Genomic DNA, 18,720 nt, shown 5'->3' with positions numbered 1-18,720 from the left:
GCTTGCCCGACCGCGGACCATCTGACTTGCTTATCTGATTGAGAACCAACCGACTGAGAACCCACCGACTGACTCTGGATACCTTATTATTATTATTATTATTATTATTATTATTATTATTATTTTTTGTGCGTAACAATAATAATAATTGAAAATAATTTTATAATGATATAATTATTTACGAAAATATAACTATTATTTAATACAGACAAAAATAATAAATAAGACGCAATATACTTCATATCGTATCATCCTCCAAAAGAACTTATGAAGCCCGATTGGACACTCGACCTATCATTGTTAGAAAAAGACATTAGACCACGTAATCAGATATTTATTCGGTCCGTCAAATTTATTTTTCTTTTTCTTTTTAGTATGTCGGTTAAATTTACAGTATTACTAATTTTAACAAAATCAACATTTAACTATTATTCTACCATTATTACATTCTATCTTCTCATTTTCTTTGATTCTAACTAAATTTTCAAAAATATCTTCAATTACCTTTTTACTTTTATCACATTTTCAATATAATATTTATTTTTCTTAATCTCCGTATCGTCGGACACAAATGCCCTAATTTTACGGGACGGACAAAATATTTTATTGGAATTTTATTCTTGATTGTTATTTTATCAAAATAATATGGTAATAACATACTTCCTCCGTCCCTTAACAATCTATCTATTTTGTCATTTTGGTCCGTCTCATAACAAAGTATACATTTCATTTTTTTTTTTTAGTAATTGTACTATCTACCTAACATTACAAATATCTTTCCAATTTGCAATATATTACGCAAATATCATTACATTTATATCATACAATACTAATAGGGTTAATTTAGTCATTTTATCTTTATTTCTACTTTATCTCAATATAATAGTAGTATTTCTAAAACTCCGTGCAAAAAAAAAATGAATATATAGATATGGGAGGTAATGAGTATTTATATATATATATATATGTGTATACTTAATTCAATTTAAGTCAGACTAAATAGGTAAAAAGATTAGATATATTTTCAAGAATGTTCTTTTTATAACTATAGTTAAATATGAACAATCTTTTCTTCATAAACTACAAGTTCAATTATTTTACTCAAATTAAGGTAAGTTTTTGAATGATTAAAATGTTAAGTAAATCCTAAAATATTCATATCTTCAATCGAACATCGATAGTATTGTCTAAACAAATTTAGATTGTAAGAACTTCCACGTAACATTTTGCATCAATTGTCGCTCTCAATTAGTTGTTTTTGTCGAATAATTGTTGTAATAACTTTGGAAAAGTAGATAAATATGCCCACAATATATAATTTCTAACAAAAACAAATGTAACTTAATTTTCTATTGAGACAACATATGAAGTTATTTAAAAAAATTAAACACACACTCAAACACCCGTTTTAGGTGTGTTTGTTTGTGGGTTAGAATTTTTTAATAATAAAAAGTTGAATTTGAATAATTGTTTGATACGATATAAATAAATATTGATTTGATATTTTAAATGTAAAATATATTTTTAGTATAATATAATAATGAAAAGTAATTATTTATTTTAATATTTTTTTAAAAAAATAAAAATTTAGGAAAAACTCACAAAAGAATACAACATTAATGTTTTTAACTATAAAAATTGGAAAACAGTACAAAAATGATTTACCCATATTTTACTAGTATTTTTGAAAAAATCTTGATATTATTTTGCTAGTTCTATTTATATGCATCTTTTAAACTTTTAATACTATTTATCAATAGCAATATTTTTTAAAAAAAAAATATATATCACACCAAATATTTTTTTTCTCAGAAAACATTATATTCAATAATCAATATACAGCCTTTTAAACTTTGACACTATTTATCAGCAATAATTTTTTAATATTATATCAAATATATTTTTCCATTCACAAAACATCATATTCAATGCTCAAATTTTTTAAATTTACACTATTCATCAATAGAATCAAATATATTTTTTTAATTACAAAACATCACATTTAATATTCAAGTTTTTTGACAAATTGACTACTAAAAAGGTATATTATTTAAATTGGGCCCATAAAAATTAAATTATGTTTTGCCCAGCCCATTACAGGGCCCATAACAGTAATAAAATTTCTAGTAAAAAAAAAATCAAAATTAGAAAATAAAAGTACTTACATTAATTGGTGTGATATAAACTTTTAATCAAAATAAGTTTTACTAGATTAAAATTTTGACTCTATGAAATATGATGTCTCATTTGATATGGACCCAACACGACCGATTTGTGGTAATTAAAACGCAATTATAGCCAATCTTATTGATAAAATTTGTTAAATTATAACACGCCCGTGTTTATTCGCAATAATATATATTCTCTCCGTCCCAAAACTATGGTCTTATTTGAGTTGGGCACAGGATTTAAAGAATGTTGATATTATATTGATAGTTGGTAAAAAGTATGAATAAAAGATTTTTTTACCCCCGTGAGTATATTAGTATAAAAGGTAGTGGCATTTGTGTAATAATAATGAAAAAGCAAGGATAGTTTTATGGAGATATGATTATTTATGGAAATGAGACTATTGTTTTGGGATGGACGAAAATGGTAAACAAGACTATTGTATTGGGACGGATGAAATACTAACAAATGTATAATCCTTCTTGGTTCACTAATGTCTCGTCTATTTTGTAAAAAGATGTATTCAATTCGTTATTTCAAAATCATAGATAGTGTTGTTCATTTTAATATGAACGAGGTAAGGAAAAACGATATCAAACTTAAATTTGACAAAGGCTATGTTCTGCGAAGTTAGAACACCCCTAGTAGACACATTTTAAATAAAAATTATGTATGTCTATTAGTATACTTGAACTAAATATTTTACCTGGTAATTTAAATATTTTTTACTAGCTATTGGTTACATCCTTAACCTAAGCAAAATCAAAAGTGTATAGTTCAAACGGTTGAAACATCATTTGACATGCTTAGAGGTTAGGGATTAGATTTAGGTTAGGGATTAGATAGTAAGAAAACCCAAACAACGTAAAAATAAGGTTATTTTCTCTTTTGTTTTCTCCTAATTATTATTATTATTATTATTATTATTATTATTATTATTATTATTATTAACTCGGGGGTTTGTATAAAAATATATCATTTTAAATTTCATACACAAGATTGTAAAAGACTTTGTAATTATAATAAAGGACCTAACACTTGTCGTTTACAATTAATCGAACACATACGAAACAAAAAACATCGAATCTTTTATATACTTCGAAATCGAAAGAGTTCGGACTCAGGTTACCCAACATTCTAACTGTGTAGCAATATATACACACAACCGCGACCCAAACCCTATCAACATCCACGGAAATGCACAATCAGCGCGAATATAACCTCAATCGAAAGAAATCTCAAGATTATAAGCCTAAATCATCGTGGACAACCAAATAACATCACAAACAATACATAAAAGCAGAATCGAGAAATCAAACCGAAGAACAGCCTTAGAATGGGCTGAATCACTACCGCAGGGAACGAACCTCAAGCTTCGATGGCCAATCTCGCCGGAAAGACCAAGCACAGATCAATCGCGATGCGTCGGAAACAGTAGAGTTTCAGAGAGTAATGTGAGGATGAAAGAATGAATCACGCCCTTAATCGAACCTTGGAAACATACATTTATATGAAAACTCCAGAACCGGTTCAAAGCGGTCCAGATCCAAACAATATTGGATCGAATCGCGGGTACAGATTCCGAGTTTCGAAGAGTTGAATCGAGTTGAAATGTATTATACACAAAACATCACAGATTTGATCGTATATAGTATTATTACATATCAATATATATATATATGTGTGTGTGTGCAAGTGTTAATATTTGTTTTTTGATCGGATATGTGCGAGCGTTAATATTGATACTTTTATTGATGATTTTACATTGTAATTTTACGAAATACTCAATATATATATATATATATATATTTACTATTTAGTCCAGGACAAAGGTCAAAAAATGGACCTTCTCTTGGCTCCCATGTCACATTTTTCAATATTACAATATATGTAAGTAATCGTTTGTGTCACGTAAATTAATTAACTAAATCGATAGGTTATCCAATCATTATATATTACAACTTCATCCAAAAAAGTCTACGTAAAATACGTGGAAATTAAGACATAGTTTATTTTCTTAAGAAATAAGTGTTCTTTATGTTATTCCAAGTTGAGATTAGACTTGGCATTTCAACTTTATAATTATTTTTAATATTTCAACAATCAACATCAAAAACACCGACCTAACAGAAATATATATATATATATATATATAAACATTAAAAAGAATACATTTCTAATTAACATGATCACAAATTTATGTCATTTTCAATACTAATAAATGATTAATTAATCTTCAAATATACATTTAAATATAAAACATGTATAATTAGTAGTCATACATACTCAATAATTATCTCTAAACTTGGTGCTTATTTTCTAATTTGTATATTTTAAACATTGATACTATATTTTCATCATCATCGACGACGGTTTTGAGATGTGTGTGTGAGATTCAATTTGGCCGTAAACATAAATTTGAGATCGTTTTCGGAGCTTAAATTTAATTTCCATGACAATAAGATTTATAATATTTCCAAAAGAATAAACTACAATATAAGTACAACATTAATAATCCACCATCAAACAAAGAACAAACTAAAAACCCTAATTTCGAAAAACACCAAACCCAAGAACCCTAATTTTAAAATGAAACCAAATCATAGATATTCATATAAATTATATTAAAAAAAAAACAGCAAACCATGTCATCATGTATACGTGTACGTATGCTTACATATTAAAAGAAAATCTAAAACCCTAATATGAAACACACACATCAAAACCCTAATTTGAAGCACACATGAAAACCCTAATTCCAAACACACATCAAACCCTAAATTTGAAGCACACATGGAAACCCTAATTTCAAACACCCATCAAACCCTAATTTCAAACCTTACGTTTGAATAACATGAAATCCTAATGTTTTAAGTATAGGATTCAGGGTTTAAGATAATCCACGAGAAAGTAATTCGACGATAGCACTCGAAATCAGAACCGTCGGATCACCCAAAAGAGCTGCGAACACAATCTTTAGGATCGACTTGATCATCTCAACCACAACCATCTTTCGACGACTTCTTTTCTTCGCCAAACTCCGAAGCTCGACATTCTCCAACACCATCTCCCCGCCACTCCTCACGCACGCCTCGTGCGCCATCTCCGCCATACAATAAACATGAAAATGATACTTCCTACAAGTGGAGATATACGACCATCCAAGAACGCCCCGGCTATCGTCCGAAATCTTCTTTTTCTTACACCATATGCATTTCGACACCACATTGGCCTCGAGGTTGAACACGGTGTCTTTACTGATCAAAACATTTTTTTCGAGGTTTAGACAATAAGGGTGGACATCGAGGTTGTCCTCTTCGCAATGGTAGCTAAACCCACGAATTTCCTTCCCACACGCGTCGCAGATTTTGGAGAATTCTCTTTGGTGATTGAAACCATACCTCGTGAAGGGCTTCTCGCGGAATGTGAAAGTTGAGCGCGCGAAAAACTCATGGGTGATGGTAGCTTTGGGGGATTTACACTCTTTGTGCAATTCGTTGCCACAAAGGTTGCATTGGTAGCGTTGTCCGAATCCTTTCATCTTGCAACCGTCACAAGAGAAGAGCTTCTCGAAGGCCTTGAGCTCGTAGTGCTCGTAGCAATCGTGAGTCCTTGGAACGATCGACATATTCCCTAATTAATAACAAAATATTATTACTTCAAAATCGTCCAAAAGATTGAAAATACACTACAAAAGAATAGTATATTTCTAACGAAATTCCGTTCCCAAAGCTCACGTAGCTAACGTAATTACATCCATAATTCCGTTTCTAATATCATTAGTAACGGAAAAAATAGATTTAAGAACGAAAAAATCTTGTTACAAAATTGATATTTTTTTGGTAGTGATACCCGTATAGCCCGAAACATCAAAAACCGAAACGAACAATTAAATAATATTACGACATAGATAGAATCGAAGAAATCTTTGAGTAAACTTACCTGAATTATAATTTTGTTCTCAGCCAACTTCACAGAAAAGAATTGTATGGCAAAAACTCTTGCTGTTCTTCAGCATAATAAACTTTGTGTTATTGTAATGAAGAAGACATGTATCGATTCTTGGCCTTAATTTATGCACAAAATGACACCATTTTAATTTTATTTCTTTTTAATTTTATTAAAATTATTAAATTTGGTCAAAATTCTTGGAAATTTCCTGCATTTGTATATTTGTTACTTGGGGACAAATTAACTGCAATTTATTTTGATAATTACGAATTTATTTGGTCAAAACTTAATCACATCAATTTGGTAGGTATGTTTCATTGTGTTCTTACGTCTATAAGGTGATGTGATCAATTCAAAATTCCATTTAATTATTACAAATTGTATATATGGCCAAGTTCCATTTATGATATAAATATTTGATTATTTACTAAAATAATGAGTATATGCTGATTAAGTCAAGATTATTAAGAATTATGGTTCGTTTGGCAATTAGCTGAGCTGATTCAATTAGCGGTTAGCTGATTCAATTACCTGTTTAATTAGCTAATTCAATTAGCGGTTTGTATTAAAGTGTTGGGTAAAACAACGGTTTGACATTAGCTGTTTATACATAAAATTACTATTAAGGACATTGATATGTTATTTTTTTAAATATTTAATTTTGGTCATTTTGGTTTGAAATTTATGAGAATTTTTGTTATGAATTATTAAAAATTATAAAAATATTATAAAATATTTAGTTTTATTTTTTATTATTTAGATTTGAGAAAATTATTTTTACTAAAAAATAATAATTTTTTATTAAAATTATGTAAAATATAAAATAATAAATCTTTCGTATATATTTTTTTATTATGTTAATTATTGTTTTAATATATATAAATAAATTAATAATCTTTTATTTTTTCTATTTAATTTAGTTTTAAAAATTTTATATATTTTTCAGATAAAATAATTTATATGTAATAATTAATAATAATTAATTATTTTAAATTTATAAAAATAAAAATATAATTTAATAAATTAAATATATTAAAAATAATTAATAAATACTGCTATAAAAATATATTTTATATGTATAAAATAAATAATTATGTTTTAATTAAGAGTAGACGAGCTTTTCAGAAATTAGCTTTTTGGGTCCAAAAAGCTCTTTAAAAAAGCTAATTTACCAAACACCTAAATTAGTTTTTTAACTGATCAAACAGCTAAAAGTTGTTCAATAAACTAAAAGCTCTTAAAAAAAATTGTTTGTCAAACAAACTATTAGTATAATTGTTAGAACTAAATTGGGATATATTTGCTAGTTAATAAGTAATATTGATATTTTTGAGGTTTGCTAATCTAATTTGTTATTAGGGTTTGAAAGTTGTCGTTTATATTATTAATTAAATTATTGGATAAACTAATCATTTACTTATCATCATAGAGTTCTTCCAATCGCCTTTCTATCCTATCCCTTTGATTTATTTATATATATATATATATATATATATTCTAAATCTTTATTTTGTAACTATGAATAGTTTTCTTCAAACAATGCATCATGTCATTTTTCTTTCACTATTTTTTAATAATAATTATTATTATTATTAAAAAATACACAATAAATAAATAAATTTAAGCCACATATATTAGGCCATGTTTGCACATAGAACCGCATGCCTCCGTCCCACGTACCGTATCTGCTACACTGTAGATACAGTATTTTAGGAGGGATGTAATTAGTAGATAATTAAAAATATATTAGTGAAAATAATTATTCTATAATATAAATAATTATAAATTAAGATTATTTCCAAAAAATGAAAGTGACATAGTATATGGGACGGACAAAAAGGACAATGTGGACATGGTATATGGGACGGAGGGAGTACTATTTGGGTTTTGGGTTTATGTATGTTTTGTTTGATATTTTTAAGTGAAATAATTATTAATTGTGATATTTTAATGAAAATTAATCTTTTATTTAATATTTAATATTACTCTCTCCATCCACAAACTAATATTGTATTTTACTATTTGGGACGTCCAACCACTATTGTCTCATTTCCTTTTTTAAACATAAATTTTACATTTTTACCCTTCATTCATTTATTACTTTTAATTTCTACCACACTTAAAGGCAAATTTGTCAATTTATAACAAAAAGATAATCACCTAAAAACCCGTGTAAATATACTTTAGGACAATAGAAATTTGGAGGAGGAAGTATTTTTTTTAAGAAAATTCATAGGTTAAATAAAAATAAAATAAAATTAAAATTAAAATTAAAAAAAAAAAAAAAAAAAAAAACACACATTTGTTTGGCTAAAAAAAGTAATTTAGATATGACGAAAACAAGCAACGTGAATGCTGATGCATGCAATTAATAATAATAATAATAATAATAATAATAATAATAATAATAATGATAATAAAAATCAACTTTTGTGAAGAAAGATGTGCAATGATTCCATCGACATCATTTTCATATGGAGCTCATGAAGTCAAGGCCAATTAAAAATTATCCTCCAACTACTTTTTTTTGTATCTTTTAGACAATTTTAAAATAATTAATCATTTGTATTACGTTAATAATTAATTATTCAACATAACAACTTTATCCAAAAGAGGATTATAAGATTTCTTACATTAAATATTGTGTAAAAAGCGTATGTCAATCCTTCAAATTTGGTATAATTCATGGGAAGTTTCGATTTCGAAAAAGGAAAAATAGGTCGAGACCCTATCGAAAAACTAGCTTAAAGACAAGATTTTCGACTCGTCGAATATTTTCAACAAACTCTATTGTACTTACTCCGTTTCAAAACTATAGTCTTGTTTATTATTTTTGTTCGTCTTAAAACAACAGTCTCATTTTCATAAATAATCATATCATTATAAAACTACCATTATTTTTTCATTATTATTACACAATTGTTACTATTTTTTACACTAATACACTCGCAATGGCAAAAAAGTCTTGTACGCGTACTTTTATCCACTGCCAATATAATATCAATATTCTTTAAATCTCGTGTCAAACACAACTCAGACTATAGTTCTGGGACGGAGGAGTAGCATATATAGAAAGATCGATCACTTTGGTATTTTAGGATTATTTAATTATCGATCACTAATTTTTATACTCCCTCCGTCCCGGAACTAAATATCTATTTTCTTTTTGCACGTAGTTTTAGAAATATTAGTATTATATTGGGATATAGTAAGAATAAAGTAGAAATGACTAAAATAACCTTATTAGTATGTGTGATATAAAGGTAATGGCATTTGTGTAATATATTGTAAGTTGTAAGGATATTTGTAATGTTAGATAGATAGTACAGTTACTAAAAAAGAAAATGAATACTTTGTTATCGGACGGACTAAAATGAAAAAATGAATACTTTGTTATTGGACGGAAGGATACGTCTTTTGTTGATAGTAAACAAAATCTTTTATTTTTAGTAAACAAATATTTTTATTTATATTTAAAATTTTTTAGTTTCTATAAAATTAATTATAAATAAATAATTAATTTATTTATATTATATAAAATATTATTGTCTACAAAATAAAATAAAATGAGCAATACCTTGATATAGTTAGGGTTAGATCGATTAATACAGACCAAAAGTATTTCCCAATTTTAAGCATCAAATCCAAATCCAAATCCAAATCCTCAGCAAAATACAAAGTCATAACAACATTTTATAGGATACGTCATAATAATAACCCCAACAACCTTAATAAGAGCTGAGTGTCCAAATAACATAAAAACAACCAACATTTGGCACATCAAAACCCACCTCGATTCGATTTTGATTTCAATTACGGCTTCGATTCGCCGTCTTCCCCGCCGGCAGAGAACGTCGGATTGGACTGCAGCAGCGCAAGCGCACCGTGCCTCTTCGACGGAGTTCCGGCGCTCGGGACAAATTCATTTTTGAAATTAACAGGCTCGTCCGAGGGCGGCGGCGGCGGCGGCGGCGGCATCGGTTTCGGGCCCGCATCGGCGGGTTCGTTGAGCCCCTTGTTCAAGTCGCCCGGAAACGGCAGATTATCGTCGATCGGAATCTCGCCGCAAAGAGTTTTCAGAGCAAATTCGACCGGATCCGACCACGAGTCCCCGAAGTCGTTGCCGAGCTGCGACTCCGGTGACTTTTCCGGCTTCTCCGTGTGAGGATTTTCGGAAATCTCTTCCGGCTCGATATCGGAGGAAAGTCCCGTGTCGAACAGCATTTTTGAAGTTCGTTGCGGCAATTCCGAGTCGCGTATTTTTTTAGATTTCGACGAATCGGTCCAGCTTCCGTTTGTTTGTTTACCTGGCGAGTGTCCACCGCCGTTACCTTCCGCTTTCTCTGGGATCTCAGCCATCGATTCTGCTCGACGTTTTGTACCCGAAGTTTCTCCGCCTGCGCCTGCGATGATTTAGATTGTGATTGTAATCGTGACCTGAGCAGTAAAAAGAATTAACCCAAACAGTAAATACTCGAGCGCAAATTTTACCGTAAGATTCTTCCGATTTCCTCTGCTTGGATGACTTCTCCCCGTCCGTATTTGGAGACTTTAAATATCAATCAGCATAGAAAGAACTTCGATTATATAATAGGATGTGTTTGATTGGGGATTTCGAAGGATTTCTACTACTCAATTCAAAATTTTATTATTCAAAAGCTCTAAACAAACACAAATTATTCGAGACTTACATTGATATCATTGCCAATCAACTTGAGATCATCCGACTCCCGTTTAAATGGTTTGCAAGCACAGCTGTGGATATCGTTTGTTTCCAAATACCGTAAAGCGTCTAATTTAGATCGGAAGACATACCCGCTGACGGGATCGGTGTAAAACTGCGGAAATCACACACAGCTGTGTAAAAAACAACCGTCGTAGTAAAGCATTTTGCAATTTTACGGAAGGAAAAATTACCGGATCTTTTCTGATCTTATTTCTGGATTTACTTGTCCTGATTTCTTTGATCCAACCAGGTGGTAGATCATCAGCCGGTGTAATCTCCGAGGTGATCTGTACAACATCCAATGTTAGAAAATTTAAAATAATTTTTACCCCTAATAAAGTCGCAGCACAAACCATCTTGTTATTGCTGTTCTCCTTCTTCGTGGAAGCACGGCTTGAACTTGTCTTCGAAATTCTTCGTGTAGAAGCATTAGTTAAAGATCCCCCAGATTTGTCCGTCTGAATAGGCAATTAACAAAAGTACGGTATGATTTGCTAAAATGAAGCATCGAAATTCCATGCCTTATAATAAATAGAGTTGAATAAACATGAATGCATAAATCAATTAAAACGTCACAGTAAAATTCCAATAAAATCTACACATTACATTTTTCTGCACAGATGCGTTGTCGGCATGATTTGCAGCATTCAAATATCGAGTCACTTCTGGTCTCGAATAAAATTTCTTTCCGGATGACAACTCCGTATAAACCTTCATAGAAAATATGGTTAGAAGTTCAAGTATAGTATGACTACAGAAAATCCAACGTACAATACGGCTAAGGGAACGAACCAAACAAGTCCACATGTTCTCGCTAAATTAGCATACACAGAATATAATCATGTCAGTGTTCAATGTTGATTGTCCGAACTCCCTAAAAGCTCTTGCAATAACTTGAAATCGAATAAACATAAAAGAGAAACACAAAATCAAAGTAAACAAAGCATGGAACTTTTGCAGCTTTTATATATTTATACACCATTTTTATAGTTTTACCCTTCTATATACATTTTGACTAATTTATACAAAAAAAATATATATCCAGACAAAAAAACTAAAGACAAAACGAACCAAAGTCTAACGAAATTATACCACCTAAAACAATGTCAAAAGTAAAACAACCAAAAGTTATGAGCTGAGATTGTATATTTCTTAGTAGCTGCAACCGACGATGAAAATTAAAGGGTGAGTTCTTTTAAGAACATAGCCAAAAAAATAACGACCCCTAAACAAGGAGATCGTGAAACAGATAAACACAAAATTTCTTATGTAATTACAATAAAATGAACACACCTTATAACTTGATCCCCTCTGGCGAGGTTTTTCCTCCACTGTCCATCCTTCGGGCAACCATTGAGAAGAATTATTAGTTTTCACGGATGCCTGTGGACAAGAAAGAATGCGAATTCATACTAAAGGGTGGATGGAGATTAAATGTGAATGCAACAGCTTTGAGACTTACACTGCCGACATTTTCATCGGCGTAAAGGATATGATCAATGTCAATGTCAACATCATCACCATCCATTGCTTGAGGTGTACAATCTATGCTGTCCTTCTGCAATGATCATGCATATTAGTTTTGTCAATGGAAGGTGTATAGAATATATGACCGTGCCGATAATAATCTCCTTAAATATTTTACAAAAAGGATCAGAAACTAGCATTATTAGAATGGCTTGATTTCAATTTAGTTTCATAACATAGAATTTCGATGAGTCGTCTCTTTGCCAATTTATATGCCACAACCTTTTCTGGCGTTCCGCTGTCCAAAACCTGCAGTAGTTATCAAATTTATGCAGATTAGATTCGAATTGAAATAAATCCCAGTTATGTGCCAAAATTGTTGAAATTGGGTTTTCTCGTGGAATCAAAAATGTTATTGTGTCAAAAGATAATTCTGCAATTTCTATGAACCAGAATAGGGATCCAACCAAACCACATATTCATATGCAATGTAAACAAATTGAAAACTCACTCAAATAACGAAAGGGCATTTTTAAAATTCGAAATTAGTAGGTTTGGGTGTGTTCTTTTATCAGATTTTTTCGGATTTCTACTATTCATAAAAAATTTCCCCCCAAAAATATCAAATCGAACATTTATTTTTTTCATTTCCTATACTACACTAAAAATTATATTTACATTCAAAACACAATATCAACGCATATTTATATCGCATCATATAACTATTCAAATTCAATTTTTACTATTCACATCCCAATCAAAAATTCAAACCCACAAACAAACACACCCTACAAAGAGATCGTGTGCTTACTTCATTCGGTACTGTTGGGGTGTGTTTATGACTGATGGTATTTAAATATTGAACCACGGTATTCCTTGAATAAAACTTCTTTCCCGATGATGGATCAATATATATCTGCAAGAACATAAGAAAACAGAGATACCAGTATCTGTCAATATGTGAACAGCCAATCTTCCATTTAGAAATGGCAATTTAGCATAACAAAACAGTTGCCCAACACCTAATTTAGAAAGTTTTGAATTTATATGGAACTCATAATTACAAAAAAAGAAAATGGTAATGTAATTTCTTTAGCCATTGAATTTTTCTATCACAACTTTATAATCAGCAAATAAGGAGATTGAAAATAGGTATATAATCCACCTTGTAAGTTGATCCATGGCTCGAGCCACTGCTCCGAGGTTTTTCCTCCACTATCCATCCTTCCGGCAACCATTTAGAAGAATCATTTGTTTTTACCGGTACCTGTGGCGAAGAGAGAGAATGCATATTTATATTACAGGACAGGTGGAGAACAGATGTAGAGGCAACGATCTCAGAACTTACACCACTGGAATTTTTATCAACAGAAAGGGCATTCCTGTTACGTTTTTTGGTTTGAGGTGTGCTGTGGAGTTCTTCATCAGCTGTGCCACTACTCATGACATCCTTTTGCCAAGATATTTTATAAAAACATCAAATTTCTTTTGGTTAATGGCGATGTATATAGAAAATATGAAGGTAAGAAAATACAATAAAGGTTATTGTGTCAAAAATTCGGAAGAGATTTTACACTCACTTTGTTTCGAACAGATTTCAAATAATGAGTCACCGCAGCCTTTGAATAGAACTTTTTTCCAGTTGACCACTCAATATACACCTGTATGTATGCAAGAAAATCAATACATAAATATTAGTCGATAATAAATTAAATTTAACTAGTTCCCATTAAACAATGGCAATGTAACATAACAAGACAATTGCAGGGAATCTAATCACAATGAACTGTTCTCGATATTTAGGACATATACAAATGACAAACAATATATGCTCAGGTTATTTTACTGATGAAGGCCGTTTTTACTTCCCAAACACCAATAGATCGATTGAAATCTTACTTCAATAGAACAGAACCCGTACATATATATATATTGAAGGCACATTGGTAAACTTGATTGATTTTGTATTAATACCTTGTAAGTTACTCCCTTAGTCCGGCCATTCTGCCGTGTTTTCACCTCCATTATCCAATTTTCTGGCAACCAGTTGGGCGAATCTTCTGCTTCAACTACCGCCTGTGGCTCGAAACCGGGAAGAAACAAAATAAAGTAATTTCATATATAAAGGACACAAAGAATTTGAAGAAGCAATATGCAACTACAATCATCACTCTGAAAACTTACAGCATCGGCCTCATTATTGTAAGTGAGATCATTGTCATCACCATTGACTGTTTGAGGTGTACCGAAGAGTTTATTTCCTTCCCCTTTTACATCCTTTTTGAAATAACAATTCATTAATGTTCATCATCGGAAATCAAAGTTCCTTTTGTCAAGGCAAAATCTAGAACATATGAATATGCATCATAATTGGGTGTTTGTTTGGGGGATTTTGGGAGATTTCTACTATTCCTCCAGAATTTTTTCTCCATAAACATCAAATCAAATACATATTTTTCATTGTTTATATTATACTAAAATTAATTTACATTCAAAATATCACATCAACACCTATAGCACATCAAACAATTATTCCAATTTAAAATTTTACTATTCAAAATCCAAATCCCCAAACAAAAACACCCATTTTTGTCTACGCCTTGGAATACATAATCGCCTTAAGAATGATTCAATGGTTCCCCCATAATAGCTCTACAATTCCTGTAGATGTTGATAGACTAAATGCATATGTATTTGATTAGGAGAAAAAATGGAGCAAATTAAACTTTCTGAGGTGCCAAAAAGTCTTAAAACAACAATGCTTACTTCATCTTGTGCAGTCACGTTGTTTTTGCCGTCTAAAGTGTTTAAATATTGAGTCACGGTGGCCATGGAGTAGAATTTTTTTCCAGAAGACAAATGAGTATACACCTGCAAAAAATATTAAGGAAAAGACACAAAACAAAAACATGCCGTCAGTACAAAATCCAACTGTTTGCAGCGCTTCTTCATCCATTTTAAACAAAGCTTTTTAAGATTTTTGCAGCAAAATGAAACATGGTACACAGAAACGAAAATTGAATGGTCACCATAGTTATAATACAATTCAATCAAATATCCAACATAATGACGCGTCTTAGAAAACTAGTTCTGCAATGAAATGAATTCAGACAAAAATGAAGGCAAACAAACACAGATAAAAATTGACCATAAAATCTATATGAATTTGTTCCCTTGGTATAAACAACCACAATCATACTAAGATGTAAATTTAAAATGTATGAATCTGCAGAAACACGCCGACAAAAACTTAGGGATAAAAAAGAACCACAAAAGAACACAACTCTAGTAAAAATTTAAGGGATAATATGTCTCACATGGAAAACTGCAATTACGATAAATGGTTCTAATTAGTGAAAAGCGCAATTACAATTGTAGCTTAAGCATTTGGAACACATGCAGTTTTACAGAACACAAATGGTACTCAAGCAAATTTTAAACAATAGGTGAAAATGATGATTTTTTGGTAGACCACAGGGGGCATTATACAATATTGCCGAAAAGTAAAGCATTATATTGGAAAAGAATAGAAATGAAAAGTAAACTGTCGGTATAGAATAAACCTTGTAAGCAGACCCCTTCTTTGTGCTGCCATTCCGCATTTTCTCCTCCATTATCCATCCCTCAGGCAACCCTTGAGAAGTTTCATCTATTCTGACCGGTACCTATTCATCGGAATTATAAAAAAATACATATCATTGTATTAGCATATAAACCAAATAAGAAGAATACCTGAAGAAAATTATCAGTTCGAAAACTTACAGCATCAACATTTTTATTAGAGCGACCCCCCCCATCGCCATTGCCTTTTTTTGTTTGAGCTGCGAGACCATTTTCTTCTGTAGTCGCACGAAGAAGCTCCTTCTTGGAATAATACTTCACACCCGATACAGCATTGAAGTAGAACTACAACAACCAAACACACAAACATGCTAACAAGGTAGTCGAATTCCATATTCATTTTTCGTTTCGAAACATCCACATCAATATTTCGCCCAAATAAAACAACAAAAACCAAACAAACACACACACACACACACATATATATATATATACAAGCGGGTGCTTCTCTTCAACATTGAATGGCAAATTATCAAATAACAATCTGCGAAATAATTGGCTGGAGAGTACAAAACAATGCTAAGATTCTATTCCAGAAATCAGATTCTCGGAGAAGATAACAACAAACAATATTAATGAACAGGAACAAAAGATGAAGAACTTGTGTCTGTCAGGGCACTGAAATGGAAACTCATTTAACATCAACTCTCGCATCGTTAAAGTCAAAATACATTCAAACCTTCCCCACTTCAATTTCAACATACACCTACAGAAATTCCCACCGAAATTGCTAAATTCGACGTTGTTATCCTTCAGATCCAATATATAACTCCGAATTTTGCTAAACCTAAGAATCAATTTTTCAGTTCTAATAGACACTGCCGAAACCCTAGTCAATCTGATACAAGACGAAGAAATTGGCCTAATTTCAACACTGACCAAACGGAGAAAGGTGAAATACCTTGATTTTTCTCCCGTTTTTGTACTTGATCTTCTCGGCGAATCCAGGAGGCAGCGACTCCGAAGACTTCCCGGCAACCATTTTTCTTCAGAGAGGAACTGGAGATTACATCGGTTGGGGTAAATGGTATAGAGCGTGGAAATGGGTCTCTGCCGAAAATAGGAGCTGGGTGGGGAGTGCAAGTGTAACACGTGTTACGGGCAAGCGGTAGCCATTAGCGTTGAAAAGAGGGTGAAAAAGCTTTCGGTAGTGTTTGTTTGTTTTTTATTCTGTGTATTTCCTTAGCCGCCAAATTCCATGTTTTACTGTTTGAAGTCTATGTTTATCGGGAAAAAATATATTTACTGTGTATAATGAAATAAAAGTAACGATATTTGTGTAATATATTAAAAGTTGTAAAGATATTATGTTAGGTTAGGTAATACTTATGGTATCGTTATTTTGGGACGAACAAAAATAAAAAATATTATCCTTGTTGTAGAATAGAGGGAGGGAATATATTATATTCGATTATAAAATACTTATTTTGTAAGATTATTGATAGAAAAAATTATATAAAATATAAAAATAATAAAATATTTACAATGTATTATTTTTTAAAAAAAAAAATTATGTGAAAAAAAATATATAAAAAAACAAAGTCTAGGGTGTGGTTTTGTTATTGTTAGAAAACAAATTTTTTTATGTAAAGTAAAATATAAAAAATTATGTAAGGAACATAAAAATAATAAATATACGTAGTGTATTAATTTTTTTTAGAAAATATACGTGAGAAAAAAAAACAAAAAACAAAGCTTAAATTCCCCGCATTCAAAATAATAACACATTCTTTTATAAAATCAACTTTCAAAAAATTATTACTCCCTCCGTCCCGTAACAAAGTATTTATTTTTTTATTTTGGTCTATCTTATAACAAAAGTATTCATTTCCTTTTTTTAAGTAAATGTACTATCTACCTAATATTACAAATACCCTTACAACTTTCAATATATTACACAAATACTATTATTTTTATATCACACAATATTAATAAGGTCATTTTAGTCCTTTCTACTTTATTTCTACTATATCCCAATATAATACTAATATTTCTAAAACTCTGTGCAAAAAGCAAATAGATACATAGTTATGACGAGTATTTTTTATAAAGCTCCTCATGCAAAAAAACAAGAAAAAAAAAATATAATACAAAATACAAACTAAGCTAACGATAAGTCTGAGTCTGAGTTAAATTTTTAAATAAGTTTGTTCAAACTTGATCAATTCGAAAATTGACTTGTTAACTCAATTTAATAATTTTCTAAATAGTTTATATGATCCGACCAGAATCCGACCCGATTAACCCGAAATCATTTTGTTTAACCATTTTTTAAAAAAAATTAAAATTCCATAAATTAAAAAATAATCAAATAATCAATTTAAAGTAAAACTAAAAGTCATTAAATCAATCTAAAATAATAGTATACATTTAGGGTGTGTTTGTTTGGGGGATTGGATTGGATTTATACTATTCATCCAATTTTTTCTCCCAAAAAATATCATATCAAATACATATTTTTTATTTTTTTATATTATACTAAAAATCAATTTTACATTCAAAATATCACATCAACACCTATTTATATCACATCATACAACTATTTAATTCAAAATTTTTTTATTATTCAAATCTCAATTCAAAATCCAAACCTCCAAACAAACAATTGTGTTGAATTTATATTAATATTTAGGGTATATTTCTCCAATGTGGTTTGCCCAATTTTACTGTGCACTTTCACAGTAAAAAATATATATACAATATATATGTCATTCGGTAGAAAATAAAAATTTTTATAATAAAAATAAATAAAAATTTAAATATATATGTTGGGTAAATTCATAATC

At 30.3% G+C, this 18,720-nt stretch overlaps 2 protein-coding genes across 2 annotated transcripts; both read right to left on the bottom strand.

Annotated features, from left to right (window-relative positions):
• Positions 1 to 4,824: 4,824 nt before the first annotated feature.
• LOC127250614 (uncharacterized) lies at positions 4,825 to 6,198 on the bottom strand. Its single transcript, XM_051273983.1, has 2 exons — positions 6,112 to 6,198; positions 4,825 to 5,802 (listed from the first exon to the last, which is right to left on the bottom strand). The coding sequence occupies exon 2, from the start codon at positions 5,795 to 5,797 to the stop codon at positions 5,060 to 5,062; it is 738 nt and encodes a 245-aa protein (XP_051129940.1). The 5' UTR covers positions 5,798 to 5,802; positions 6,112 to 6,198; the 3' UTR covers positions 4,825 to 5,059.
• A 3,506-nt stretch (positions 6,199 to 9,704) lies between these two features.
• LOC127250385 (uncharacterized) lies at positions 9,705 to 17,042 on the bottom strand. Its single transcript, XM_051273660.1, has 19 exons — positions 16,836 to 17,042; positions 16,076 to 16,219; positions 15,877 to 15,978; positions 15,080 to 15,184; positions 14,498 to 14,590; positions 14,288 to 14,389; positions 13,894 to 13,974; positions 13,662 to 13,763; positions 13,479 to 13,580; positions 13,125 to 13,229; positions 12,596 to 12,622; positions 12,309 to 12,404; positions 12,140 to 12,229; positions 11,453 to 11,557; positions 11,200 to 11,304; positions 11,038 to 11,133; positions 10,812 to 10,958; positions 10,612 to 10,669; positions 9,705 to 10,523 (listed from the first exon to the last, which is right to left on the bottom strand). Exons 1-19 carry the CDS (start codon positions 16,914 to 16,916, stop codon positions 9,934 to 9,936), a joined length of 2,331 nt encoding a protein of 776 aa, XP_051129617.1. The 5' UTR covers positions 16,917 to 17,042; the 3' UTR covers positions 9,705 to 9,933.
• Between the last annotated feature and the right edge of the window lie 1,678 nt (positions 17,043 to 18,720).

This window comes from Andrographis paniculata, unplaced genomic scaffold (assembly GCF_009805555.1).
Source record: "Andrographis paniculata isolate CXL003 unplaced genomic scaffold, ASM980555v1 Contig37END, whole genome shotgun sequence".
NCBI classification, from domain to species: domain Eukaryota; kingdom Viridiplantae; phylum Streptophyta; class Magnoliopsida; order Lamiales; family Acanthaceae; genus Andrographis; species Andrographis paniculata.
The sequence above is the reverse complement of the archived record's forward strand: the minus strand, read 5'-3'. Positions and strand labels throughout refer to the sequence as shown.

Excerpts from the sequence above, each read along its gene's own strand:
- LOC127250385 (XM_051273660.1), bottom strand. The coding sequence starts at position 16,916 with ATGGTTGCCGGGAAGTCTTCGGAGTCGCTGCCTCCTGGATTCGCCGAG. Across the intron at positions 13,230-13,478 it reads GCCATGGATCAACTTACAAG|ATATATATTGATCCATCATC; the intron begins GTGGATTATATA and ends ATGTTCTTGCAG. Across the intron at positions 10,959-11,037 it reads ATAAGATCAGAAAAGATCCG|TTTTACACCGATCCCGTCAG; the intron begins GTAATTTTTCCT and ends TGATTTCCGCAG.
- LOC127250614 (XM_051273983.1), bottom strand. The coding sequence starts at position 5,797 with ATGTCGATCGTTCCAAGGACTCACGATTGCTACGAGCACTACGAGCTC.